Source organism: Aspergillus glaucus (genome assembly GCF_001890805.1).
Source record: "Aspergillus glaucus CBS 516.65 unplaced genomic scaffold ASPGLscaffold_17, whole genome shotgun sequence".
NCBI lineage: Eukaryota > Fungi > Ascomycota > Eurotiomycetes > Eurotiales > Aspergillaceae > Aspergillus > Aspergillus glaucus.
The window spans coordinates 66,037-83,613 of record NW_019170469.1 but is presented as its reverse complement, the minus strand read 5'-3'; the positions used below and the strand labels follow the sequence as shown (position 1 = coordinate 83,613).

The following is a 17,577-nucleotide window of genomic DNA, read 5'->3' as shown; positions in this document are numbered from 1 at the left end:
ACAAAATCGCCGCATACAACATAGAGGGTTGAAAGTCGAGACCACTAGGGTTACGAGTTCTCTCTCTCTTTTTTTTTTTTTTTAACTTTATTTTGTCTTAGTTGTTTAATCTTTTGGTCTGGTGTTGTTCTGCTTATTGTGGTTGCCGCCACTTGCACGAAGACTGCTAATATATGTATAATTGCGGTACTTCGTAACACTCGAGACACCACTCAACCAAAGGCAAGCGATATATTCTCCGATAAGCCATGCAGCTTATGCAACCTCACGCAATGAGACGAAATGGGGACGATAAGGGCATATTGTATTACTGTGGAAGGGTCCGACGGCCAACGGAACAGCATGACAGTAGAAGACGATATTTAGCTGCCACTATCGCAAGCAATCTTCCTCGACCATAGATATGGAGATATTTGCTATGGTTACTGAAATGCTAGTACGATATAATGGGCATCAACAACTGATAGAAGCAATGACGAAAGACTAGGACGATATGAAAGCTACATCGGAAGTCCTCCGGTCCAGCACATGGCACCACATTGATTGGTCTGATATTGCCACAGCACAAGAGCATGTCTACAAAGAATATGAACATCACTCCCTAATGACTCGGGTATCAATATCATCCCCACGGGGAATGCGGGGACGAATATCCCCCACGCCTACCCCGGAATGTCAGACAGAGGTGCGTCATCCGAATTCGTCTCGAGGTCCATGGATGTCTGGATAAAGCTGGCTGTTGTCGAGCGTACAAATCATTCAAGCCACTCGATGCTGTAACGATGACAGAACGATCGGTACATTCTCCTACCGCGGAAGAAGGGAACAAATCGTCAACGTCCCATTTTGAGGACTCTCAGCGTACTATCCCCGAGAAAACTCACAATGGCGATACGGCACTTGCACTCTTTGCACATGGAGAGGGTCAAAATGAACCCATCGACCCGGCAGAGAACAAACGACTGGTGCGCAAAATCGACTGGATGATTTTGCCTTTCCTGTCAATCTGTTACGCATTCTACTATGTGAGTATTCTGTACTCTCCCATCATAGCCGTAGCTAATTGAAGATTGACAAAACAACCCTCTCATACGCGGCCATCTTTGGCATCAACGAAGACCTGGGTCTCTCCGGCGAGCAATACTCCTGGCTATCGAGTGTGTTTTACTTCGGATTCCTGGTCTGGAGCGTACCGACAAACTTCCTCCTCCAAAAGTTTCCAGTGGGAAATACCTGGGCGTGAATATTATTCTATGGGGAGTATTTTTGATGCTTCAAGGTGTGTCACCTAGTTCCAATAGGTTATGCTATGGCTGACAATGCAGCCGTTGCAAAAAACTTCGTCCAACTCGCCGTCCTCCGTGTCATCTCCGGTGCCGCAGAAGCATGCAGTGACCCAGCCTTCATGCTCATTACGAGCATGTGGTATACTCGTCGTCAACAACCTATTCGAATTGGTCTATGGTACACGGCTAACGGCGCCGGTATTGCTATCGGTGGCTTATTGGGCTACGGCATTGGGCAGATTAAGGGTGCTCTGGCTTCATGGAAGTACGAATTCCTTATTATCGGTGCGCTCTGTGCTATCTGGGGTATTGTGATTACTATCTTCCTGCCGGACTCGCCTGTTACGACGCGGTATCTGTCTAACCGGGAGAAGTGGGTTGCCATCGAGCGGCTGCGAGATAACCAGACCGGAGTTGAGAATAAACACCTTAAATGGGCGCAGGTCTGGGAGGCATTGACAGACTGGAAGGTGTGGACATTTCTTCTGCTAGGATTGTCAGGGAATATACCCAACGGAGGGATCTCAAACTTCGGAACTTTGATTATTCAAGGTTTTGGTTTTTCCACCCGTACGTGTTCCATCCACCATACACAACGTCGATACTAATGAAGCAGTCATCACAACCCTCATGCAAATCCCCTACGGCACCCTAATCGCCATCCTAATTCTCCTAGCCGTCTTTCTTAACGACCGCCTCCCACCAAATAACCGCTGCTACGTGACAGTCTTCTTCCTCCTCCCTAATGTCGCCGGGTCATTCGGTCTCGCGTACCTCCCGGAAGGCAACAAGGTTGGCCGGTTGATCTGTTACTACCTGACGGGCTCATATAACGCTTCCTTCGTGCTTATCCTCTCAATACTCACTGCGAATATCGCCGGGCATACGAAGAAAGTCGTTACGAATGCTATGATCTTCCTGGGTGTTTGTGCGGGTAACATCGCGGGTCCGTTCTTTTACAAGGATAGTCAAGCACCGCGATATCCACTGGGAATTTGGTCGATGATCGTGGCAAATTTTATTGAGATTGCCCTGGTCTTGATGCTTAGGATTGCGTTGGCGTTGGAGAATCGAAGACGGGATCGGGTGCAGGCTGAGCAGGGACGGAGAGATCTGGATGAGACGGCGTTTAGTGACTTGACGGATAAGGAGAATCTCAATTTCCGGTATATTTACTAGGATAGTATTCTGGATAGAAATGCAAATATATCATTTTGAACTATTACTTTTGCATATGTTGAGCATACACTTGACATAACCAAGGGAGCCATGTATCAGGAACATCATGACCTCGGTCAATAAGCAAATCCAGGCCTGGAGTTTCTCCGTCCCTCCTTGTCTTCTGTCAACCATCTCTGTCTATACCCCGGACTAAGCAATACATAACCCCGCCCATGCGGAGACGTGGGGGCATCACTCGGACTATACTCCGACACATATATCATCCAGCATACATACACACGCTTACACTCCCATCCATCTATACACATACTCAGCAAATGGACCTCTTCACACTAACAGGCCGGACAGCCCTCGTCACCGGCGGCACCCGTGGCATCGGCCAGCAGATGGCTGTAGCCCTGGCTGAAGCGGGTGCCGATATCGTTTTAGTTCAGGTATCCTGCCCAGCCCCTTCTACCTGGATACGCAGAGTAGTAACAAGAGCAGCGCGACGAAAGCAACCTCGAAACAAAATCACACATCGAATCCCTCGGCCGTAAAGCATCCATTTATACCGCCGACCTATCAAACCGCGAAGACGTCTCCTCACTCGTGAAAAGAGTCCTCAGCGACGAACATGATATCTCCATCCTCCTGAACTGCGCGGGAATACAAAGACGGCATCCAGCTCATATCTTCCCTGATGAGGATTGGGATGAGGTAGCCCTTTCCTTTCCCTTATCTTGCGCCAGGTATGGCGGTTGACGAGTGCAGGTTCTCCAAGTAAACCTCTCCACAATCTTCGCGCTGTGCCGCGACATAGGCGCATACATGCTCACCCGCCCCACGAAAGACAACCACCGCGGAAACATACTCAACGTCGCCAGCCTCGTCTCCTTCCAAGGCGGCCTCACAGTCCCCGCCTACGCAGCCGCCAAAGGCGGCGTCGCACAACTCACGAAAGCCTTATCCAATGAATGGGCGTCACGGGGTGTTAACGTTAACGCCATTGCGCCCGGGTATGTAGCTACGGATATGAATGAGGCGTTGTTGAGGGATCAGCAGCGTGCGGAGAGTATTCTGGCGAGGATTCCGATGGGGCGGTGGGGTGCGCCTGAAGATTTCAAAGGGGTGACGGTTTTTCTGGCGAGTCGGGCGAGTGCGTATGTTACTGGGGAGGTTGTTACGGTTGATGGGGGGTGGATGGGGCGGTAGTTACTGTCCCTGGGACAAGGGTATCGATATGTATTGTCTATACAATGTTAGGGCCCGCCCATATACGCCGACCATCCAATCCAATTACCCAAAATATCAACAATATAATATAATACATAGAATCGAAGATCATTATACATCAGTCATTATATATGTCCATGTTCATTTGGAGTCTGAGTCTCGGGGCTCGGTGGGTCCCGGCCTGGCGGCTCCCGGCCCAGCTCGCGGAGCTGGATATCTCCCGCTTTCGACGGGTCCCATTCACCTGCTGGTTGTGGCGGCGGTGGAGGAACGTCTTGTTCCTCGTCGACGGCAAAGCGCCATCGGCCGTCTGGGCTGAGGAATGCGCGGAATGCGTAGCGTTTGTTCAAGCGCTCTAGGTGTGCGCGGCGGTCGGTGTTGGTCCAGGTGTATGTGCCTGGGAAGTCGTTGAGCATCCGGCTGTGGGCCAGCCACGGGATGACGGCGCCAATTGACCGGGGGATGCGTGGGCCTTTGAACCGGCCGCGGCGTGTGCCAAAGACGACGAGGACGACCAGTGTGTCAAACGCGATGATCACTAGCGCGATGGCAAGCGACGGGACGGATGGATCCATGGCCCACATGCTATAGATCGCGGTGGAGTTCTTGGCTGGATATGGGTCCTGCAGTGGTTGAAGGTAGATTTCTCTCCAAATCGAGAAATAGGTGCTATACACCCACTGGTACACTGTTCGCGATACCTCAATGAGATCCGCCGCGTTGAGTTCAGTGATGTTGGTTTCCCGTTGTTGGTAGAGACGTGACACCAGAAAACCGGCCCAATCGTATGATGCAACATAGGAACCATTTCCAGCCGATTGGTTGCCCATGTAGCTTTGAGGAATGGCGGCAAAGACTTTGTTGAACTGGCCCACGCTGGCAGTAGCGTTGTCGTACATTTCACCGCTGTTGATGGCAGTCGAATTGATCGGATGGTACTCTTCGATCTGGCCTTTCTGGTCGAAGAAGATTGAGTATTCCTCTATCTCCATCCGCGGTTCGCAGTGCAACGCAACGGTATTCTGGTCGGTAACAGGAGCACCAGGCTTGTAGTTCCATCGACCGAGGACCACCACGGTCGACGTCTGACACAGATCCGTTTCGTCAACGGCCACGGGCGAGAGAAAGTGAATCGATAACGAAATCCCCGAGGTGGTGTTCTTCAATGAAGTCATGTCAACCTTGCATCGTCTTTCCGGGGCATCGAAAGGGTTATATTCCCAATACACGCGGCCCTCCTGGTAATCGTCCACCAGGTTCTCTGAAATTTCCAACTTTTGGCAATCCAAATCAGCTCCAACCCCAAGAGTGTGCGCACTGTACACGGCATTTGGATCGGGATCTTTGATTTTGATCGGGACAAACGAGTGGTTCGTGCTGGTCCAGGCCACCATTGGGACGCCGCTGGTGATGCTGGATTGGATGAGGTCGTACTCGGTGAAATCAGCTGCGAAATCGGTGCGCCGGAAGGTAGTCTCGCTATAGTTCGTAAGCAGTGTGTCAGTGGGTAAGTAAGAGGTGGCCAATTTCTGGGTGAACAGTCCACCAGCCACCACCGTGAGTACGGTGTTGACGACACAGGCAACGGAAACCAGGCCCAATAACAGATGGCGGTCTCTGGAGGCTTTGTAAAGGACAGCCCAAGGATTCTGTCCGGCGTAGTTCATCGACAGTGAGGTTCGGGCTGCTGCCATTCCCCTTTGAAGATGGACCCACGGTTCGAGGATGCTGAGGTTTCGGTGAATCGAGGTGCAAAGGGACCCAACGGCAGAGGCAACAATGGAGGGCAAGACGGAGAGAACGACTTGGAGAAAACTGGAATCGGATTGTGTCAAGTGTCGGAATTTACCGTTTCGTGCGAGTAAACCAATGATCAATGCCATGCCGGCGATCACTGCTGTCAGAAGAAGGAATTCGAGGATGAAGACGGGAATGAGCAGAAAATGCGGCATTGGGTCGACTCGAGCTTGGAGGTTTTCGCCTAGGTTTTCAACCAGTGACGCTGGTTCTGTCAGTACCCAAACACTTCACAATCCATGCAGGGGAGTTAACTTACCATCATCCTCGGAAGGCCGAATCTCTAGACGTTTGCCCGTCGGTCCATCTTGCCAGTGAATGCGCGAATTCCGAAGTATCCGTCGTAGCTGGCGCGTAGAAAACTGATGCAAGTCGAATCGCGAATCGGTGAGGATGTTGGAAGGACTAAACACATCGGCCACCATGCTGCACATGGCGCTGATCGGGCCAGGATCGCTTTGCATAATGTTCGGTCGGCGGTGGTAGATGTAGACCAACAAGAGACTGATTACAGTACCAGCTGCCAAAACGACCTCAGACCAGAACGCCGCGAACCCGACGGTAGCGATGGCGACTTGATTGCTTAGACGGGTGGCGTGGATTATGGCAGGCTTCTCGTCGGGATCGAAGAGACGGCCCATGGTGAGGACGAAAGTCTGCTTGACTCCCCTCACCACTTTGGACTCGAACTCGTCTGGGGACATAACACTCGATGTATCCAGAATGAGGACGGGCTCCATATCACCCAGTTGCTGGCTGATAACGGGAAGTTCGGTTACGGTGGTATCGCCAGAGGTCTCGTTGACTCGGATATAGAGCAGGTCACTCGTATACGGGGCGCGTTGCGACAATAGATCCTGAAAGTCTGGGACGTTGAACTGCTGAGGCGTCAATTCCCTCGTCGTACCATTGTGAATCGAGATGCTTGTGATGGAACTGTTGGCATGCATCGAGACCTCAGCCTCAGCCTTGTTGTATTTGATGTCACAGGCGAAGATGCTGGCGGAGGATGTGTATTGGGTCGGAGTGGATACAGCGTCAGACGAGGCATTGACGCTAAGAAGAACGCCGTAGAGATCGAAAGGGTCGCAGCCTCTAGCCTTGAAGGCCTTTTTGGTTGCCACGGCGGCCAGACTCGTATTAGCTGACACCGGTTCCCAGTAGCGGACTTGGAGCTTGTCCGTCATGGAAAAGAGCATGCTGCTATAATTGAAGTCCAGCTTGCAGTCATGTATCGTTTCGCCGTCCTTCTTCAACGGGACTCCTGTCACGTTCCAAGAAACTGTAGGGTCTTCCTCCGAGCCATCCACAATCACCGAAACCTTCTCATTCACGACGACATCCTGACAAATCGGTTCGGTCCAGTAGACGGTTTGATTCATGGTCCATACGGTGCTCTCTCGCTGATCGCCTCCTGGAATCTCGACGGGGGCGACGGCGTACTTGGTGGATCGCGAGCGTTGCAAATCATCGTTGGAAGAGACCACCGAGTCGAAGTTGTTGCTGGCCTGGGAAGCCATCCAAGTGGCCTGGGTTTGTAGATCGACCAAGTCGGGCCAGCCGTGCATGGTTTCATCGGACAGAAGGGTGACCTCGCGCAATTCGAACAGTGTACTCTGTAGTGCCGGGAGTGACATGCGCATCAGCATCGTAAAGACCGACACACATAGAACCACCCAATGACCTCTCCGCGCGGATGTGATGGGAGTGATAACCGATTGACCAAAGTTGTAGTTGATGAACAGGACAGTGGCCGGGGCACCTTCGGGTCGGGAAAGCTGAAAATACGGTTCGAGACGCAAGACATCGAATTCGACGAAGCTCCAAAAGGTGACGAGCACGAGGGCAACGATTATTGGGACGTAGTTGTATGCGAATGACTGAATATGCGACACGCTGGCGGTATCCTTGAAGTAGATCAAACCCCCATTCCACTCACTATATCGGCGCAGGATCTCGATAGCCAGGAAAATGACGAACATCAAAACGGCGACGAAGAGGAGGTAAAACGGACGGAGGGAAATCGGACGCCATCCTTGCGAACGGTGATAGCCATGACGGCGCGTTGATCCGCGGGGGAGTTGACCTAACAAAGAATCAGACTTGATCGTTATCAATCACAGGGAAACAGAGGGACATACTGGACCATTGCAGCGGATCCAACAGCTTCTTCACCAAACCCCCGGACATGCTTATACGGCATGCCCTCCGGGAACGCAGTGGTGAAAGAGAGTCAGACGGGATGTCATGGCCTGATTCAAACGAGGTCACCGGTGGCAGTAGTAGTAGTAGTAGTAGTGGTGGTAGTAGTAGTAGTAGCAGTAGCGAAGGCTCACGGCGACCATCTCCGACAAAGTGATATCGAGGAGAGAGGTTAAAGAGATGGTAGAGAAGGTTAAGGTACAGAGTAAAAGAGTGAGATGAAGCGGCCGAAAGACGATCCTGTCCCGGTTCCCAATTGGGAAAAGAGCAGATCTTGATTTGGACTAGCTGCTAGTCTCTTATTGGACAGTGTGGCTGTCAACCAATCAAAGAAGCTTTTAAATCGCGCCAACCGGTTTTCCCCACGTCCAAAGGGGCTAGTGTTGCGGGTCCAGGGGGAGGCAAACTTTCTGATTGGTTTAAAGTTGCCACAGACGCGTGGCTGAGTTAATCCATGGTCGTCATGTCACCTGACATCACCTGACCCGTTACCTGAGCATAACTGCATAGTGTGCACAATTTGTACAGTACAGAGCACACCTCTCTTCACTACAGTCCGTACATAGTACTTCGGTACATGGTACAATGACCGGGAATGATGGCAGACAGTGTACGGAGTATTACTACTCCGTCTGTACTCCGTATGACTCCAGACGTTTGCCTCCAGGTCCATGCTTTGCCAAGGCGATCGACAAGTGTGCTGTCTTCCCGACTCTAGAATCCCTGACTGGGTATGGATTATTCTGCGGCCAAGCTTGATCCTGAACATCATGTACTCCGGAGTAACTCACCACTTCATCGGCTTGAATATCTCGTTTTTGTAAGACTGGACCATGCAAATGTCGGTCTTCGTACTCCGGCCAAGACCCTGACTCGTCCTCGGGGGTATATCGGAGGTTCACCTGGTCAAGGCGTATATCCCGCAGAGTTTGCTATTCTCTTGAACTCAGTCAGTGCACTGGACTATTCTCGGGATCCAAAACCGCGGTCAGGTAGTATTCCGGCACATTAGTGTCCGGTTGTATAAGTCGAACCTGCCGTTATTACTGCATGATTGCAATGCTGGACCGCGAGATATCGTTGAAGAGTCTGTTCTGTCCCTCGGAGTATCGCCATGTCAATTCCTCATCGGGTATAGCGCGGCTTTCTTTCGGAGGTCCTCTCACTTCTTCTCTCCTCTTTACTACAAGTAGAAAGTACAGTATGGTCTCCAATTGACTTCAATTGACCATGGATGCGACTATATTTTCAGCATAAAATGACCTCACGGCCTCTGAACTCGTGGAGAATGTCTCGGGTGTATTTCCCGCTTTCCCTGCATCACCGGCTTGATCCGACGCTACCGTTGCCGGTACTTGTACATATATAAGTCGACCGGATTTCACCTTCAATCCAGCAATTCAATAAAAAATCAAAATAACAAGTCGCAATGAAGTTCCTCGCTGCTCTGTCCCTCTTCTCGTTGGCTTCGGCCATTCCTCTCCAACAGCGCCAATCCGACGATGCGCCGTTCAGTCTGAACCTCCGATGGTCCAACAGCCCTCTTAGCGGTCCCATCAACGCCAACGGCAGTCAATTCTGGCACGGCAAGGATACCGCATCTTTCTGCCCCGAGAACATCCCCGAATGCAAGACAGTCAACACCACTTCGTTTATCGGACGCGATGGCCAATTGTTCCTCAACACCGGAGTCCCCGGTGGCCAGCAGGGTACGTCTCCATATCCGGTCGATCCGGCCGATCCAAGCTAACCGTTTTAGTCTACGTCTCTCCCACCGGCCTCCTCACCTACACAGTTCCGCATAGCGCCAACATCCCCGAGGGTTCCTTGACGGATCTCGAGGTCTTCTCGACCAACAACTTTATCAACCCGTTCTTGACCTTCCACCTCTGCAGCGTGGACCAGGAGGACACTCAATGGCATCTTGTTCTGGAGTACACCAATGCTACGACTGGATCGATCATCAACAGTGGCTACACGGAGAACAATGCCTGCACGCGCGTCTCTCTCGAAGCTGTTCCCTACACGGGTGACACTGCTTGGGAATTCTCGTAGTGGCGTTCACCGACAAGTTAGCATGGCATGTACGATAACATTATATATAATGCGTGTGGTTACCAATAATTGAATATAATATCCCAACACTTCATATTAGACTCTTTTGTAGCGAGCTTCTCTGCCTTCCAATAACTACAGCAATATATTGATGCCACCATCATCAGCCACCCACCCTGCATTTCTCCCGCGTTCAGGTTTTAATGATAATAGTCGGCTTATGACTACATATATTTGCTGCCTTTGGTGGTTGCAGCGTTCCGTCTGTGTATGCCCGGAATATCTTCGAGCTTACCACGGTCTCCAAGATACGTTGGACAAAGATGGCCTTTCTCTCTGAGGCGGGGAACCACTACCATATCGTCGTCTTCTCGCGTTTTGCCGCTTTTCGCTGGTCTGGGGATTTTTCGACGTTCGTAGAGTGAAGTCCTCTGCCAATAGTGTATCCGTGGGATATGATGTGAATAACCACTTTCTGATCACTCTTCGAACAGCAAGGTTGTGCTGCTCAGATGAAGTTTCCGCTAATCAATGCTGTATGACATATAACGAAGCCGGACTCATGGCCTACATGGCCAGGCAAACCAGAAGAAAAATAAACTGCTGAAGGGATCCAGAAGATGCTCCATACGACCTGTGACATTTCCTGCTTCACAGCTGCCCGGAGTATTAACATGCGAATTTGCTTTTTAGCCTCGATAGCTGCATGGTTTTTTTGCTGCCTTTTGATGATTGCAGTGTCTTTTTTGTATAGGCCCGAGCTTCCTGCGCAGTCAATTGAACGCGTCATTATCCATAGCGAATCGTGATAGCCACACAGCCCAACATATTGCTCCAGAAGAACCGAAGCCAACACAGATTTGCCAAAAATTAGGGTTTGTCTGCTGAGGCTGGAAGACCAGAGGATCTGCGTATTCTGCGGTGCTCCGGAAGACCTTCCCCGCCCTTCAAGGTGGCACCCAACTCTTGTCTTGGGACGAAATGAGCCTCGAGCTGGATAGGATAAGTCTCAGAAGAGTCCTTTTCCATGACGGTTTCCTCGTCACTTGCTCGCCTTTGTCTGTGGTTGGCTGATATGGCTTCTTCAAATTCTTCCGCAGTACCTGAGATCCTTGTCTCATCTGTTCTAGCGTTAAAGACGAGAGCGAGAACGTGTTGCGCACCGTGCGCTTTGGATGCTCCGAGAAGAATCAATGCCCGTTTGTGGTCGACGCATCGTTCCTATCAGCCATCCTAGTTAAGCGGCAAGGAGAGCTTCAACGCACTGTCGCTTTGCTCAAAACCTTCGAACGATCCAAAGAGAACAATTAACAAAACGCACCATGCGCTCAATGTTCCCTCTAAGCGCACATTCATTCCGGGCGTGAGTGGCGAGCGTAGACTGCTTCTGAAACTGCGAACACAAGTGGAAAAGGCTTAGCCATTGTCAAACACCAGAGGGATTGTCTCGGTCCAGTAGGAATGAGAAGTAACGCGGAGCGAACCACGTCACTGTCATTCGAAGAGCATTGTCGCGAACGAAATTGTCATTTGTAAGTGTTGTACAGTGTATAACAGAGCTGGTCTGTACATGAATCGTTACCGGACGGCTATCAGGTAAGAAGAATGCGATGATGGAAGGAGTCAATATGTTTGTGGAGGTTGGGGTTGTCAGCTACGGTAGTATTCAGCACATTCACTGGTAGCCATAGTGTAAAGAGTAGAACGAAGTTTCGTGTTAGGAAAATAGTATTCACTAGCTAGAAGCGATAATAAAACGGAATCGTACATAAAGTACACGAAGAGAAGTGAAGCTGAGCAATCCCAATCATAGGGACGCATGGACGCGTTTAGTAAACAGGAATCTTAAACGCATCGAAAGAATAATCCCAGCTGTCAATCGACTCCTGGTCGTTGACACAGCTGAACGACGAGCTGTTACCCTTCCACAACGGACGAGTAGGCCACTGGCACAGCATCTGCGTCTCGCCCGCGTAAGTACCAGAGGAAACAGTCGCGTTGAGACGAGACGGCTTGACGCCATTCTCGACCCAGCTGATGATGGTCTCCATGTTGTTCTGTGGGTAGGGGCCGGGCTGGAGGGTGTTGCTGCCGCAGTGGGCCGCGCCGGGGATCAGGTAGAATTGGTACCAGTCCTCGAGGGCTTCGAGGGATTCTTCCTGGGTCAGGTTGCCGTACATGACGGAGCGGACAGCCTGCCAGTAGTGCACGGAGGAGGCGGCGGGGATACTGGGGTCGGATTCACCGTGGTAGTGCAGGAGCTTGCCACCGGAGGTCTTGAAGGTGGTCAAGTCGGGGTAGGTGGTCTGCAGGCTGTCCATGTACCGCACCATACCGATGTTCATCCAGTCGACGAGGGTGTCGTAGGTGACGCCGTTGAAGTCGGAGAGGTTGTCGATATTGAGAAGCTGGACGAATTTGGTCACGTACTCGCCGCCGATGGACGGGATGCTGAGCTCCCACTTGCCAGTGTCGTTGTTGTATTCGGTCGTCGCGTCGCTAAACTCAGAGCCAATCTGCCACGAGAGGTAGGCACGCTCGCCGTTCGAGTTGTGGAGACCATCGTAGATGGCCTGGGCAACGGCCACACCTTCAGCAGTCACAGTGCCATTCTGCTCGGGCTGGTAGCTAGTCATGCTGCTCTCCGCAGCGCAGTGGTACGACTCGCCAATGATCGAGGTCAGGTTGAAGCGAAGCTTGCACAAATCGGTCCGGGAGATGACACCGTCCGTCCGTCCGTCGAGAGGGTCACAGGCGGCGATCGTGGCGTTTACAATCTTGTCCAATTCGCAGGGAGGGGGGTAGTAGTCTTGCGTATGTTCGACAGCCGAGGGATACACGTGTTGAACCTGTTGCTGGCCGAAACGGAAGGCAGGGGCACCGGTAATAGCACCATCGTACTCCTCACCCCAGCGCTGCACCTGACTCATACCCTCGCGACCACCGTCTGAGCATCCCTCGTAGTAGGTGTAGACCTTGTCCTCCGTGTCGTAGAATCCCTGGGTGAGAACCTTACCCAGCTTGGTCATCTCACCCAACGCCTGGTAGGCGAACATGTATGTGGCATCCCAGTTGATGGATCCGTTGCCGTAGAGAACCACCTCGTCGTAGCTGTTGCTGAACGCGTCGTAACCGGCATCGGTAGCACCACCAACAGCACCATACTCCAGACCACCAGTGGCATCGTTGGAAAGAGAGAAACCACCACCACCGGCAACGTAGAAACGAGAGTTGAAGTCGGAAGGCTTGGGGAAAGCGTACTTGATGACGACCTTGTCGCCCTTGCCGGTGTGGGTGTAGGCGACGGTGACGTTACAGTAGGTGTAGGTCTCGGTGCTGCCCATACCAGCAGAAGCGTTGTAGACCGCGCCGGCCGTGACGGCAGAGGGGATCATGTCCATGCCCAAGAGGGTTCCATTGGCGGGCAAGGCCGAACGCACATTGGAAACGGTACAGACATCGGACAAGGATTTGGCGTTGGCAGCCGTTGCCAGAGCGGCAACCGCAACGCCCTGGGAGAAACGCATGGTGGAAAGGAAGAATGTAGAGAAAAGACCGTACTCTGCTTTGAAAGAAAGAAAGAATGTCCTGGCAGGAAATAATAGTCGACGGTGCGGGTGGAAGGTGACCTTTATATCTTGTCTCTAGCCGGGATTTGAGAAGATCTAGGAATGACCACGGCCTTAATCAGCGACTGGCGAGTCGTCATCCGTGGCTTCGCACGTCCGGTGAGCAAATCATCCTATATCGGAGCATGGGCATGAAGCAGAAACGTCGTATGGATCGTGGCGAGGGAGATGAGCTGTCCGCGTGTTCCACAATCTAGCCCAGACTGTCTGAAGAGACCCGTCGTTTCTCCTGACCGAGTACTAAGAAGAATTCTCATGCTGAACCACCACGTTCGAGCATTGAGGGCGCAGGCGGTTAAAAATATAACCGGGAGTAGATTAAGTGGAAACGACCGCGTCACGGTCCCTGGCCAAACATCAGCCCTGGTGACGCGTATCTTTCCAGGGCCGGTGATAAGATGCGAACAAGCTCATTTAGGCGCAGCCCTACTGCAGCCATCAAGGTTATCAATCCGCATCGGGCAGTGTTGGCGAGTTTTGATATTCGGCGCGGAGGCGGAGCATACAAAGACCTCCGCTCCGAGTCTTGGCACTCGCGGATCGACTCGCTGGTAGTATGTTAGCTGGCATTCGCATCTCAATATAGAAGGCATTTGTATGTTCATGTAACTGATATACCTCTTGATATAGATATAGCATATGCTACTGTATATAAGAGCCTGAATCTGTGTCTTGTCTACTACTTACAGGTACGGCGGACGAGATTACCCAAAACAGTCTCCGCCTACAGTAATTCTGCCGAAATTTTGCCGAGTCTCCGCCTTGATCGGCGACAAGATTAGAGTCTATTTTTACCACCGCTATTATACGCTGAAACTACGGAGCAGAATTGAAATTGATGAAAGGCTGGCGGATTGTAGAAGCAGACGCCGGATTCAGAGTCCTACTGCCGCGTCTACCCGTGACCTTAAACTCGGCCCTATCCGATATCCAAACGCATCTAGATAGCCCTAGCACCAACTCGATCTCGAAGGTCATAATAGGAGAACTCCATTTAATCATCAAGAAGCGCGATGTCCTTTGTACCATCCGCTCCTCTGCTGCTTCACCACAATATCCGACGTCTTATTATCCACTCTTTTAGGAGCGCCACCGTGGGAATCTAGTGTTCATTGGTAGCAGCCATGTTACGGATGAGAATGAGAGCAATAAGGATCTTGATGATCTAGCGCGTTCTTTTATACCTGTCGATTGTCCACGAGCCAAATGGTTTTGCACGCAGGAACGGGCCCGATGAGGTATCCCATGTTGCTAGATAATCTTTGTAGTCCTCGTCGCCTTTGGCAATTTGGAGAAATATTCGGTACCGGTTTATTATGATCGTCAACCAGCTAACAAAGGATCAGTCTGAAAGGGCTGATAAATGGAGGTCTAGACTTACCGGTTATTTTACACCGGGGCGAGGCCTTCTTTGGTCAAAGCTACCACCTTGGATATATCTTGCTTTGTGGTGGGCAGGATCATGGTGGTTTCCATTGCATTTTTTGCCTCAATTACGGTGTTGTTGTGCCTTGACCATTGATCCCCGTCCGGGTCAGCACGGAACGACTTGTTTTTTTTTTTTTTTTTTTTTTTTTTTCAAATTTTGCCTTTAGGCGTATTCGGTGCTGATATTTCAACTTAGCGTACAAAGCAAATGTTCGATCTTGGGACCCATGGCCCGGCCAGCCTCTTCCCAGATTTGGTCGGTTATGCCGAAATTCGCTTTCCGTCTTCCAATGCCTGCTCGCCTGTTCAAATCTCGTACGACAGCACACAACTCGTGCGTTGGCGGTGTGTGAGCCTGATACCATGATATCGCGTTGAAGCTCATGCAAGTTGGCGCATTTGGCGTTTGGCGACATGAGGCACATGGCCCTATCGCTTCAAAATATACAAACGGTTAAGTTCATCGCTGCGATCAAGAATAGAGGCTGGTAAAGAGAGTAATGGTTTTGTTATTATCTTACATAAAGTTTCGGGGGTGCTGTATATACTTTTGATCATGCCTACTCGATATTCCTCATAAGCCACCTAACTATTTCGGCGATTACGAGCATTAGGTCCTAATTCTAGTTCAATTGAGGATTGACCCATGGAAGATCAAGGGTCGGAGGCACCGAGATTATGCCCGAGACTCAGAAAATGCACATTTGTTATCTATCCATGTCATTAATGTCAGATCACATGTCTCACGTCAGACTCTGGTCAGTTTCACAACAATGTTCTTCTGACGAACAAACCAAGCGTTGGTTATCTCCCACTCAGCTTTAGGGTCCACTAGTTGAATCTGCACTGGTTGTTAGTAGTATATGGCGAATCAGGGACAAGAACGCACGTCATATGTGAGAAGCAATGATGGAATCAGCTTGTATATTTCCAACAAACTAATATTCTTCCCGATACAAGTTCTCGGACCCGCCCCAAAAGTTAAGGTTGCTCGAACCATCTTCTGTCGTCGTGCTTCGAATGCTATTTCGGATTCATCCTCCCCTCGCAGCCAACGCTCCGGTATAAAGTCCTCTGCCTTGTCTCCGAACACTGAATGGCGATGAATGATCCACGGATTGGCTCCTACGATAGTTCCCGGTGGGAGCAATGGCCCATTCGGCAACTGCAGACCACATTCTGGCACGACTCGCTCCAGCAGTAGTCCTACCGCAGGGTGGAGACGGAGGGCTTCCTTAATCACCGCGTCAAGGTAGGGTAGCTCCTGGCTCTGCTTCCAGGAAATTGGCATTGAGATCTTTCCCGCGCCTACGGCATCACGCAGTTCCTGGCAGAGCTTATTCATGACCCGTTCATCCTTCATGGTGTAGTACAGGATGGCTCGGAGAGATATCGCAGTGGTGTCGGATCCGGCGTTCATGTTGCTAACTGTGTACGAGAATACCTGGGCATCATCGACAACATTAGGCGAACGGACTTTCGCTTCGAGAAAGCGAGAAAGGAAATCCTTGCGAGACCCATTCTTTTTCTGTGGTGATTGTAGCCGCTCACGCATGCGATCCCGAGCAAAGCGCGCAACAGCCCCCGTTGATCCGCCAGGCACAAACTGTCTTAAGGGATTCTTGATGAGGAAATAATCGAGCCATGGCATTTGGCCAATCTACCAATTGTCAGGTGGTTTCAAAGAAGAGCATTGCAGTCCTTACTTTTCCTGCGTAATCGAGTATCTTCTCCAACGATGCAATGATTCCATCTACATCACGTCCTTGCTCCAGAAAGCCTAGAGGCTTACTGTACGTCAACTCTCCAATCACATCGAAGGCATCTGTTTCCGTCAGCCGAATTTCGAACATTGAGGTTACATATCGGTCCTACAGTACTGCATCCAAATAGCAATATCGCAACCTTTTCTGTTCTCGACAAACTCATCTAACCGTTTGAACAAGCTCCGTATTGTGGTATCGACAAAAGGCTCAAATTCCGTCAACGTGCTCATTGAATAAGCTGATGTCACCGGACGTTTGATCGCCGCATGGAAGTCTTCGTCCAACGTAGTGAAAAGCGTCTGTGTCGGTTTTCCATTGGCAAGTTGCTGTTGGACACGATAAAAGTTCGTCTACAAGGTTAGCTTGAGGCGATGGTACTTTGGATGGATGTTCCAACCTTGCGGAAGCCCTTATTAATCCCGTATATTGTCTTCAAGACATCCGGATTCCGTACGCTGACCACATTTGGTCCGAGTCGGACGTATTCGCCATATTTCTGGTGCAATTTATATAATGTAATATCCGGACGACCTCGAGCTACATCAACGAATCTCCAGATGTTTGAAAGCTTAGCAGCGAAAGGGCCTGGAATTGAGACAACACCCGGGGTGAAATAGTTGCGTGTGAGGTAGACAAGGATGCCGGCAATGATCAGACCCAAAATATGCTCACTGGCAAAGCCGATGATGCTGGAGAGAAAAGCCATATCTCGAAGAGTAGTCGACTTTCATCGATTTCTGTATCCGTATGCGTTGATGCAGACGGTCTAATGGACGTTCATGGATTTTGAATGAGGTCGAAAATGGTTCTCATTCACGGATTTATACACAACTACAAGACTTAATACGAATACTACCACATGGGCGTTTACAAACTATCACTTACAACGTCTTTCTGTGCAGCGGAATTTCCTCCGCCATCTATTTGCGGGGAAACCGCAAGCAAAGTTCAATATACCCGAACGACCATGAACATTACGCTCGGCTATGCCAACATGAATATACGGTTATCCGGCAT

The 17,577-nt window shown here is 50.7% G+C and overlaps 6 protein-coding genes across 6 annotated transcripts; 3 read left to right on the top strand and 3 right to left on the bottom strand.

Moving 5' to 3' along the window:
• Window positions 1-782: 782 nt before the first annotated feature.
• On the top strand, window positions 783-2,471 carry ASPGLDRAFT_75930 (uncharacterized protein; the record flags this gene model as incomplete). Its single annotated transcript, XM_022549827.1, has 5 exons — window positions 783-1,025; window positions 1,070-1,157; window positions 1,217-1,279; window positions 1,326-1,856; window positions 1,903-2,471. 5 exons carry the CDS (start codon window positions 783-785, stop codon window positions 2,463-2,465), a joined length of 1,488 nt encoding a protein of 495 aa, XP_022398470.1. The 3' UTR covers window positions 2,466-2,471.
• Window positions 2,472-2,785: 314 nt separating this feature from the next.
• Window positions 2,786-3,662, top strand: ASPGLDRAFT_68239 (uncharacterized protein; the record flags this gene model as incomplete). Its single annotated transcript, XM_022549237.1, has 3 exons — window positions 2,786-2,902; window positions 2,955-3,167; window positions 3,222-3,662. 3 exons carry the CDS (start codon window positions 2,786-2,788, stop codon window positions 3,660-3,662), a joined length of 771 nt encoding a protein of 256 aa, XP_022398469.1.
• Window positions 3,663-3,808: 146 nt separating this feature from the next.
• On the bottom strand, window positions 3,809-7,670 carry ASPGLDRAFT_27679 (DUF3433 domain-containing protein; the record flags this gene model as incomplete). The annotated part of the gene is made up of 3 exons (XM_022543682.1): window positions 3,809-5,685; window positions 5,740-7,566; window positions 7,622-7,670. 3 exons carry the CDS (start codon window positions 7,668-7,670, stop codon window positions 3,809-3,811), a joined length of 3,753 nt encoding a protein of 1,250 aa, XP_022398468.1.
• Window positions 7,671-8,749: 1,079 nt separating this feature from the next.
• Window positions 8,750-9,826, top strand: ASPGLDRAFT_49726 (uncharacterized protein). Its single transcript, XM_022547166.1, has 2 exons — window positions 8,750-9,391; window positions 9,442-9,826. The coding sequence occupies exons 1-2, from the start codon at window positions 9,112-9,114 to the stop codon at window positions 9,735-9,737; spliced, it is 576 nt and encodes a 191-aa protein (XP_022398467.1). The 5' UTR covers window positions 8,750-9,111; the 3' UTR covers window positions 9,738-9,826.
• Window positions 9,827-11,566: 1,740 nt separating this feature from the next.
• Window positions 11,567-13,264, bottom strand: ASPGLDRAFT_131788 (putative tannase; the record flags this gene model as incomplete). Its single annotated transcript, XM_022541077.1, has 1 exon — window positions 11,567-13,264. The coding sequence occupies one exon, from the start codon at window positions 13,262-13,264 to the stop codon at window positions 11,567-11,569; it is 1,698 nt and encodes a 565-aa protein (XP_022398466.1).
• Window positions 13,265-15,536: 2,272 nt separating this feature from the next.
• ASPGLDRAFT_154051 (cytochrome P450) lies at window positions 15,537-17,395 on the bottom strand. The gene is made up of 5 exons (XM_022542341.1): window positions 16,958-17,395; window positions 16,670-16,910; window positions 16,501-16,619; window positions 15,684-16,454; window positions 15,537-15,635 (listed from the first exon to the last, which is right to left on the bottom strand). Exons 1-5 carry the CDS (start codon window positions 17,264-17,266, stop codon window positions 15,543-15,545), a joined length of 1,533 nt encoding a protein of 510 aa, XP_022398465.1. The 5' UTR covers window positions 17,267-17,395; the 3' UTR covers window positions 15,537-15,542.
• Between the last annotated feature and the right edge of the window lie 182 nt (window positions 17,396-17,577).